At 43.5% G+C, this 10780-nt stretch overlaps 1 protein-coding gene across 2 annotated transcripts in view; it reads right to left on the bottom strand.

Annotated features, from left to right (window-relative positions):
- DLG2 (discs large MAGUK scaffold protein 2) overlaps window positions 1-10780 on the bottom strand; it is a 1162532-nt gene that overhangs the window by 79563 nt on the left and 1072189 nt on the right. For both annotated transcript variants that reach the window (XM_070942955.1, XM_070942956.1), the window contains one exon: window positions 9852-9966. In XM_070942955.1, the coding sequence (XP_070799056.1) occupies window positions 9852-9966 (115 nt within the window). The remainder of the gene's footprint in view (window positions 1-9851; window positions 9967-10780) is intronic.

Below are 10780 nucleotides of genomic sequence, written 5' to 3'. Positions count from 1 at the left end.
GGAAGGGAAGGGAAGAGAAGAGAAGAGAAGAGAAGAGAAGAGAAGAGAAGAGAAGAGAAGAGAAGAGAAGAGGAGGAGAGAGGGAGAGAAGGAAGGGAGAAGAGAAGGGGAGAGGAGAGGAGAGGAGAAGAGAAGAGAAGAGAAGGAGAGAGGGAGAGAAGGAAGGGAGAAGAGAAGGGAAAGGGAGAGGAGAGGAGAGGAGAAGAGAAGAGAAGAGGAGGAGAGAGGGAGAGAAGGAAGGGAGAAGAGAAGGGAAGGGAAGGGGAGTGGAGTGGAGTGGAGTGGAGTGGAGTGGAGTGGAGTGGAGTGGAGTGGAGAGGAGAAGAGAAGAGAAGAGAAGAGAAGAGAAGAGAAGGGAAGGGAAGGGAAGGGAAGGGAAGGGAAGGGAAGGGAAGGGAAGGGAAGGGAAGGGAAGGGAAGGGAAGGGAAGGGAAGGGAAAGGAAGAGAATAGAGAATGGAATGGAATGGAATGGAATGGAACAGGAGAGGAGAGGAGAGAAGACAGGAGAGGAGAAGTTTGGTCTAGTCAGTGGTTATGACTGTGCTCTTATGATTGTCCCAACATCCTCATAGTCACATGATCAAAATTTGGGAGCTTGGCACTCAGCATGTATTTACGATGGTTGCAGTGTCCTTTGACTGATATTTGCAATGTTCCTAGCCAGCTTCCAAAAAGCAAAGTCAACGAGGGAAGTCAGATTCACTTAACAACTGTGTTACTAACTTAACAGCTGCAGTGATTCGCTTAACAGCTCTGGCAGGAAAGACCATAAAATGGAGCAAAACACACTTAACAGATATCTCACTTAGCAATGGAAATGTTCAGCTCAATTGTGACTGAAAGTTGAGGATTACCTGTATACTGTATACACCTCTGATGATCCAAGGATTGGAGCCTGAGTCCTAAATCATGGTAAAAATCAGCACCATGGAAAGCTCCCCAGTACCAAGAGAGGTTGCCTTAGCACAGAATGAAAGTATATGAAGCTTAGACCAGTGTTTCTCAACCTTGGCAACTTTCAGGAGGGTGGACTTCAACTCCCAGAATTCCCCAACCACCATGCCTAGAGCTATAATGCCTTGGTAAGACCAAACCTGGAATATTGAATTCACTTCTGGTCACCACAATACAAAAGAGATGTCGAGACTCTAGAAACTGTACAGAGAAGAGCAACAAGGATGATTAGGGCAGCTGTAGGCTAAACCAGGGGTCCCCAACACCCAGTCCATGGCACGTCAGAAATCAGGCCATGCAAACAAGCACAGTGTTCTGTCCCCGTCTCACACACGCACACAAACAGATAGCCAGGGGTTAAATAAAACTGGCAGACAACAAATTCTTTCAATAAGAGGATTGGCAGCAACCCAGTAGCTGCTTGCCAAGAACTTTACTCATAGAGGGAGGGGTTGTTCCTCCATCAGATAAACCCAAACAAGATACACACAGTTCAAGAATTGTCAAGTCCAGTCCGTATTAAATCCAAGGCAGATAACGTTGTTTCAAAGATACAATGTGACTCGCTAGTAGTTAGTTTTGTCCGTCACAGAGTCTGAATGGCCACCTCACCCTCTTTTATCCCCTGTGGGGTGTGGTCCAGTGACTCAGCTTAATCTCTAGCACGCCTCCTTTTCTGCTGTGTGCACCTGTCTCTCCGACGCTGGCATGGATCCAGCCAAGACTTATCTCCGTCACTGTCCGACTGCGAGGAGATACCTGGCTCCTGGCCAATCTCTTCTCCTACGGGAGACACCTGAGGCATTGCCAGAGAGGAGGGTCCTGGAGAGGGAGGCCTGGCCAACTCCTCTCCTTCATGTTCAGAGCCTTCTCCCTCCGATAAGTCGGCCTTGGGGGTCGGAATCACAACACACAGCCCCATCCACGGGATACAGGCAGCATGCGAAACCACACCCCCTCCAGTCCACAGAAAAACCCCACTCCACGGAATCAGTCCATGGTACTACAAGGCTAAACCATACAGTGAATATTTGCAGGAAATGGGTATGTCTCTAGTTTAACGAAGAGAAGGACTAGACGTGACATGATAGCAGTCTTCCAATATTTCAGGGGCTGCCACAAAGAAGAGGGAGTCAAGCTATCCTCCAAAGCACCTGAAGGCAGAACGAGAAGCAATGGGTGGAAACTAATCAAGGAGAGAAGCAACCTAGAACTAAGGAGAAATTTCCTGACAGTTAGAACAATTAATCAGTGGAACAACTTGCCTTCAAAAAATTAGACAGGTCCAGAGCTGAGGATGTCTCCTAACCTGGTTTTGGTAGTTAAAGTTTGGTAGATAAAGTTCAGTTGCAGGAATTTGGGTATGTCTAGTTTAAAGAAGGAACGCGGTGGCTCAGCTGAGCTTGTTAGTTGAAAGGTCGGCAGTTCAGCGGTTCGAATCCCTAGTGCCGTGTAACGGGGTGAGCTCCCATTACTTCTCCCAGCTTCTGCCAGCCTAGCAGTTCGAAAGCACGTAAAAAATGCAAGTAGAAAAATAGGGACCACCTTTGATGGGAAGGTAACAGCGCTCCGTGCGCCTTTGGCATTGAGTCATGCAGGCCACATGACCACGGAGACGTCTTCGGACAGCGCTGGCTCTTCGGCTTTGAAACGGAGATGAGCAGTGGCCCCTAAAGTCGGGAATAACTAACACATATATGCAAGGGGAACCTTTACCTTTAGCTAGTTGAATGAAAAGAAGGACTAGGGGTGATAGGATAACAGACTTCCAATATTTGAGGGACTGGCACAAAGAAGAGGGGGTCCACCTTATTTTCCAAAGCCCCTGAACAGGACAAGAAGCAATGGATGGAAACTCATCAAGGAGTGAATCTACCTAGAAATAAGGAGAGATTTCCCAACAGAACAAATAATCAGCGGCTTTCCCTCAGAAGTTGTGGGTGCTCCATCACTGGAGGTTTTCAAGGAAGAAATTGGACAACATTTGTCTGAAATTGTAACAAGGTTTCCTCCTTTTTTTAAAAAATTTGATTTATATGCCGCCCTTCTCCGGAGACTCAGGGCGGCTTACAATGCGTTAAGCAATACCCTTCATACTTTTGTATATTTATACAAAGTCAGCTTATTGCCCCCCACAAACTGGGTCCTCAATTTACCTACCTTAGAAAGGATGGAAGGCTGAGTCAACCTTGAGCCTTGGCGAGATTCGAACTTACAGTAATTGCAGACAGCTGGTGTTAATCACAATGCTATCAGTCTGCTGAGCCACCAGGCCCAATGAGCAGGGGGTTGGACTAGAAGACCTCCAAGGTCCCTTGCAACTTTGTCATTCTGTTAAGGTTGAGAGACGGATCTGCCTTAGACAGATTCTCCCAAAGTTTGCTTGCCTTACCCCCTCAATGGGCAGTGTTCAGTTAATCACGTTCTGCTCTACTAATGCTTTCGAGAACCACTGCTGATTAATTCTCCTGACCCTCCCCATCCACCACCAGCCAAAATAACACAATTAATCTTCCCTCTAAAGCTGCAGTGTTTTCCTCCCAACTGGGTCCCCTTCGTCATGCTGACATATTCTTAAAAGCCCGGGCTTAATTGGATCTATGTAAGGTCATCAACTGAATTAGTTCCACCATGAGCACATCATCACTGCAGGGAAAAGGTGATGCCGCTGAAATTTGCCTTCCCTCCATCCCTAATCATCAAGGTGCTTGAACCAAAAACAGCAGAAGGAACAGGTCTTTCCAAATGAAAGCCTAGGAAGAGATATTAAAGGGGCAACAGAGCTAGAGCTATGGCTAAGTTAGACAGCGTATACTAAAAAGCAGAGACATCACCCTGCCAACAAAAGTGCGTATAGTCAAGGCGATGGTTTTCCCAGTTGCAATGGATGGCTGTGCAAGTTGGACCATAAGGAAGGCTGAGTGCCAAAGAATGGAGGCCTTTGAACTCTGGTGCTGGAGAAGACTCCTGCGAGTCTCTTGGACTGCAAGGCGATCAAACCGGTCAGTCCTAGAGGAGATCAACCCTGACTGCTCTTTCGAAGGCCAGATCCTGAAGATGAAACTCAAATGCTTTGGCCACCTAATGAGAAGGAAGGACTCACTGGAGAAGAGCCTCATGCTGGGAACGATTGAGGGCAAAAGAAGAAGGGGACAACAGAGAACGAGGTGGCTGGATGGAGTCACTGAAGCAGTCGGTCTGAGCTTAAATGGACTCCAGAGGATAGTACAGGACAAGAAGACCTGGAGGAACATTGTTCATGGGGTCGCGATGGGTAGGACATGACTTTGCAACTAACAACAAAGAGCTAGGAACCCAGTAAAAAATGTATTAGGGAGAGTTGGACCATCAGGAAGGCTGAGTGCCGGAGAATGGATGCTTCCAAGTTGTGAAATTGGAGAAGGTTCTTTTTTTTTTAATAGTTCATTTTTTAAAAAAATTATTGTATAAAATACAAAAAGAAAAGAAGAAAAAAAAATAGGGGGAAAGGGAGCAGGGAAAAGGGGGTGCGAGATACAAGGGGGAAGAGAAAAAGAAAGAAAAGGGGGGCACTGACTTCCAACTATTCTTAGCACCGTACAAAATAAACACACTCCAGCCTCAACTTTTTGCTTTTACATATTAAAATATAAAACTGGCCATTTCTATAACGCCAAATCTTTCTAATCAACAAAACCAAGATCAACGTTTCATTTTTTTTTCTTCAGAAGCACCAATTCCAAATGTGATATCCAAATAAGAACATATTTTCCTCTTTGAATAAAGTATTTAAATAGAGTACACGAGTCTCGGTGGCGTAGTGGTTAGAGTGCAGTACTGCAGGCTATTTCTGCTGCCTGCTGGCTGCCTGCAATTTGGCAGTTCGAATCTCATCGGGCTCAAGGTTGACTCAGCCTTCTGTCCTTCCAAGGTGGGTAAAATGAGGATCCAGGTTGTTGAGGGCAATAGGCTGACTCTGTAAACTGCTTAGAGAGGGCTATAAAGCACTGTGAAGTGGTATATAAGTCTTAAGTGCTATTGCTATTCAATTTAACCATTTCTGCTTTATCTTCCTTGCTATGGAAATAGTATGGAGAAGATTCTTGAGAGCAGGGGTGAAATCCAGCAGGTTCTGACAGGTTCTGGAGAACCGGTAGTTGGAAATTTTGAGCAGTTTGGAGAACTGGCAAATGCTACCTCTGGCTGGCCCCAGAGTGGGGTGGGAATGGAGATTTTGCAATATCCTTCTCCCTGGAGTGGGGTGGGAATGGAGATTTTGCAGAATTCTTCCCCTGGAGTGGGGAGGGAATGGGGATTTTGCAGTATCCTTTCCCTGCCACGCCCACCAAGCCACAACACGCCCACCAAGCCATGCCCACAGAACCGGTAGTAAAAAAAAAATTGGATTTCACCACTGGGATCAACCTATTCTCCAAAGCACCAGAAGGCAGGAGAAGAAGCAATGGGTGGAAACTAATCAAGGTGAGAAGCAACCTAGAACTAAGGAGAAATTTCCTGACAACAGAACAATGAATGAGTGGAACGATTTGCCTTCAGAACTTGTGGGTGCTCCAACATTGGAGGTTTTTAACAAGAGATAGGATAAACATTTCTCTGAAATGCATTTTAAAATTTGGCACATATAAAGATATATTAGATGAACACGGGAATCTTAAATCCCTGGACACAGTGAGAGACCAAGGCTTTAACCTAGACTGGTGGAATTATTTACAGATAAATTCAAGGTACCAGAAGGATAGGGATCAATATGGCATAGAAGCAAAGTATAGAAATTTAGACAAAATTACGCTGGGGGTGGAAAAGAAAATGTTAGCAAAAATATACAATCTTCTATTAGATGAGGACAGGGCAGAGGATATAGCCAGAAACCAGAAAAAAACATTGGATATAGTTTAAATTTTAATGATTGGGAAGTGGCCTGGAACAGAAATTATAAAATGACCAAAGCAGCAACATACAGGGAAAATCATTATAAGATGCTCCACAGATGGCATCTAGCGCCAGACAGATTAGCGAAAATGTTCTCTAATGCTTCAGCAACTTGTTGGAAGTGCGGTAAGGATGTCGGCACCTTCTATCATATGTGGTGGACCTGCTCAAAGATAAAAAGGTTTTGGTCTAGAATTCGAAATTGGTTACGGGAAATAATTGAAGAGGAATTAGATTTATCCCCTGAAATATTTCTTTTGGGAATAATCAGGGGTGGGTTTACCAAAGATAAAATTCAACTTATAATTCATATAACAACAGCGGCCAGATTAGTTTATGCGAAATTTTGGAAAGATAAAACCATACCACCAGAGGAAATATTAATAAATAAAATTTTAGAGTGCGCAGAAATGTCAAAACTAACGAATGAGCTAAATAACGATGAGAAATCCAAACACCATGTAGTATGGGGAAAGTGGTACGAATGGTTAAACAATAGGATAAAATCATGATGTCAGGGTATGCTTATTTCTTGCAATTTAAGTGTGAAGTATACCTGATGTATATTTTGTAAATATATACAAACACTGCACTTCTGATTTTAGTAGAGATTTGATGTTTTTAACCATAAAACTAATAAAGTATATTTAAAAAAAAAACATTTGTCTGAAATGCGCACCGGGCAGCTGCTCTTCCAATTTCCGGCATGTATGTGTGTGCCGAAAAGGTTTGCCAACATCGATACTGTTCTGCCCCAGCTACGGACCCCAAAGAACGCAGCACACACAAACTCTATACAAATCTTATTTTACTCAAATAACTTAGTCTTTATCAACCAAAAGCTGTTAATAAACTGTCTTAACAGCCTACCAGAATTCTAAGATAAGGTAATCACCGTCTTACTAGAGTTGGCAGAAAGCCCAGAAACAATTTTGCAGTGAATCCAGATGCGAAGTAGAGTGAACTAAAGTTGTTCCCTACAACTTGCTTCAGTCGGTGTTCCTCCTTAAATAGGCTAAGGGAGTGGCCAATTAGCCCCAAGCCTTACTCTCGAGGAGACCTCCTCCTGAGGAGCCACTCCTGCCTTTTGGCAGCTTTGCGCGCCCGTGCATTGAGAAGAGGCTCCTCCTCTTCGTCCTCTTCACTTAAAGGAGCTTCTGGAGGTTCTGAAGGCCCTGGCTGAATCCCTGCCTCTGGCACCACATCTTCTCCAGCCTCCTCACTGTCCGACTCGAGCGCCAGCTGAACAGGCTGCTGTCGCAGCACCACACCAGCATCCTTGTTGTTGGAATCAGCTACAATCTGCACAGCCCGCTGACGGGCCACAACAGGTATAGGGTTTCCTGCTTGAGTATTTATTATTTTTAGTCCTTACAAATCCAAAAAGCAAATATGGAAAAAAAAAACCTGCTTGGGTTGTATAGAAGACCTCCAAGATCCCTTCCAAGTCTATTATTCCGTTATTCTGCTTTCTAGAACTATGCCTCTGGGGAAGAAAATGTTCTTTTCTATCTTGCTATACCACACTCCTCACTCAAGGGAAATTAAGATTCCTTAATTTATAGAAACAGAGCTAGAAGGAACGATTTTAGGCCATTGAGTTCAGCATCCTACACACGGTGAAGAAGTGCAGATGCAATCATTATGGCTACCTAACTCCTGCTTAACACATCTCAAGTAAGTAGATCCACCAATTCTCTGGATAATTGGTTACACTTTTACAGCTAGAAGTTCTAGTGGAGTCAGCCTGCTTCTGCTTCCATCAATTAAACGATGTCATTTATCAACAGGCTGTGTCGGACATGGTGCCTACTCTCTGGAAGAATTATTGCCCCAGAGAGCGGTATGGTTTCCTGAGCCCTGGTAGCGCAGCAGACTAAAGCACTGTTATTAACATCAGCTGCCTGCAATTACTGCAAGTTCAAATCTCACCAGGCTCAAGGTTGACTCATGCCTTCCATCCTTTTTAAGGTAGGTAAAATGAGAACCCAGATTGTGGGGGCAATAAGCTGACTTTGTATAAAATATACAAAAGTATGAAGGCTATTGCTTAACGCATTGTAAGCCGCCCTGAGTCTCCGGAGAAGGGCGGCATATAAATCAAATCAAAATAGTTTCCACCCTGATGAAATTCTGTAAATCACTGAAAACTTATGGGTTTTTTTTGTTTTTTGTTTTAATTTGATTTATATGCCGCCCTTCTCCGGAGACTCAGGGCGGCTTACAGTGCGTTAAGCAATAGCCTTCATACTTTTGTATATTTTATACAAAGTCAGTTTATTGCCCCCACAAACTGGGTCCTCAATTTACCTCCCTTAGAAAGGATGGAAGGCTGAGTCAACCTTGAGCCTGGCGAGATTCGAACTTACTTTAATTGCAGACAGCTGGTGTTAAATTGCAGTGCCTTGTCTGCAGAGCTATCCAGGCTCTTCTTTTTAGAGAGTCGTTGTGGCCTGTGGGCAGGGCTGGATTTAGATGAAAAGAGGCCCTAGGCTATTCCACTTATGAGGCCCTTTCACCTATAGTGAAAGTGTAATTTTAATTTTGCTAACAATTTGAATGTAGGCCCCTCTTGATCTTGAGGCCCTAGGCTGAAGCCTAGTTAGCCTATAGGAAAATCCGGCCCTGCCTGTGGCCGCCGGCCCGTCCAGCTGCCGAATCAGAGGAGGAGGAGGAGGAGGTGTGGGAGTCAGGGTCAGCATCAAGGCAACCTGGGAGCTACGAGGGGGAAGAGGGAATGGAGCTGGCAGAGAGAAAAACAGAGAGAGACAGAGGTGGAGCGCGGGCTGTTGGAGGATGGGTTTGTGTTGCCTGCATTTCAGGCTGAGGTGTAAGTGGTTCCTATGGTCTGCAATTTTTCTGGAAATCCGAATTTCCAGAGAAATTTGCAGAATGCGGGAACCATTTGCGCTTCAGTTTGGAGTGACGGTATTCAGCGGTTGGAGGGAAGCAAGACGGAGGGTGTCCTACAGGAAGCACAGCTCCGTGGCATGGTCCTTCCAACAGTTCTGGGGGGGCTCCATGCCCATTTGCATTGCTCGGGTGACCCTGAGGACACAGATAAACCTCCAAGTGGCCTCAACGATTCTCTAAAAAGAATGCAAATGACCAGATAAATATCTTAACTAAGTGACTAACTTAATGACTGCAGTGATTCATTTAACAACTATGGCAAGAAAGGTATAAAATGGAGCAACACTCACTTAAGAGCTGTCTCACTTAGCAAGGGAAATTTTGGGCTCAATTGTGGTCGTAAGTTGAGGACTACCTATAATAATTCAAGAAGGGGAAAACTTAGAATTGAGATATTTGATTGTAAATGTTTTAACAGCGGCTAGAATTGTGTTTGCTAAAAATTGGAAAAATGAGAAAGTACCAACTCAAGACGAAGTTATTAGGAAGATCATGGAATGTGCTGAAATGAGTAAATTGACATTTGAAATTGGAGAACAAGAAGTTAAACAATATTATAAGATATGGGATTTATTTTATCAATGGCTAGAGACTAAAACATGGAAATGAAATATGAAATAAGAAATGAATGTTATAATACAATATCTGAAAATAATTTTTAAGAAATGATAAAGCCATAGTTTAATTAAATGATAAATGAGGATACTTATTAATCTGAGAAATTAGATAATTAGTTAATTATGAATATGGGGATGAAGCACAAAAGACTTGTAACCGACCGACACACTGTTTGCAATTGTAATGGATGATGGATTTATGTTTTATGTTTTGTTTAAAAATAAAAAAAAAATTCTAAAAAAAAAAAAGAAGGGGAAAAGTTGACATCTCTTTGTTCGTTCGATTATTTTTCCTGTTTAAACAACAGCCCTTTCCATTTCTTTCTGCTCCATTTCTACAACTTCAAAAAGAAATCAAAGAAGACGATGCGCCATTTTGGATGTAGTTTCCACCCACCATGGGTCACCGGCCAATGGCAGCATTTGGACCGCCTACCTGACATAGAGAGAACGCTTTTGATTGGTTCGCAGCGAGCCTGACCCGGAACTCATGCTGTGATTCATCATCTGTTCGCGCAGATCATGGATTTTAGCCTCAAATCGAGCGTACTCTGAAAAGCAAACAAACAAACCCAATTTAAAACCTTGTTTAAAAAAAATAAATTGATTTTATCACTTTGCATGGATTTAGTTATACCTCTAATGGTGTTTCGGAACATCTGTGCTTGAAGGAGATGAAATAACACGACAGTAAATTTCTCACTTCTGAAATTAGCAAATATTGCCAATCTAAATTGACTGCCTTCTTCTTCTAGGGTGCTTTTGGATTCCGTAATCTAGCCTATAGCTCTAGTATAAGTAGTCCTTGATTTACAACAGTTCGTTTAGTGACCATTCAAAGTTACAACGACATTATAAAAAGTGATTTATGACCGTTTTTCACACTTACGACCAGTGCAGCAGCCCCCTGGTCATATGATCAATATTCAGATGCTTGGGATCCGACTCATAGTTATGACGGTTGCAGTGTCCCACGATCACGTGATTGCCTTTTGCGACTTTCTACAAACTAAAAGTCCATGGGGAAGTCAGATTCACTTAACAACCATGTTCCTCACTTACCAACTGCAGTGATTCGCTCAACAACAGTGGCAAGAAAGGTCGTAAAACGGGGCAAAACTCACTTCACAAATGACTCACTTAGCCATTGCAACTTCGAATGATCGCTAAATCCTTGGTAAGAGCCTTGGTAGTACAGTGGTCTAAGGCACCCTGTTATTAAGCTGGTTATTAAGACCAGCTGCCTGCAATTACTGCAGGTTCAAATGTCGCCAAGGCTCAAGGTTGACTCAGCCTTCCATCCTTTCTAAGGTAGGTAAATTGAGGACCCAGTTGTGGGGGCAATAAGCTGACTTTGTATAAATA

This window comes from Pituophis catenifer, unplaced genomic scaffold (genome assembly GCF_029215685.1).
Source record: "Pituophis catenifer annectens isolate HBS135680 unplaced genomic scaffold, rPitCat1.0.hap2 SCAF_4, whole genome shotgun sequence".
Taxonomy (NCBI): domain Eukaryota; kingdom Metazoa; phylum Chordata; class Lepidosauria; order Squamata; family Colubridae; genus Pituophis; species Pituophis catenifer.
This window is presented reverse-complemented; position numbering and strand designations above follow the sequence as displayed.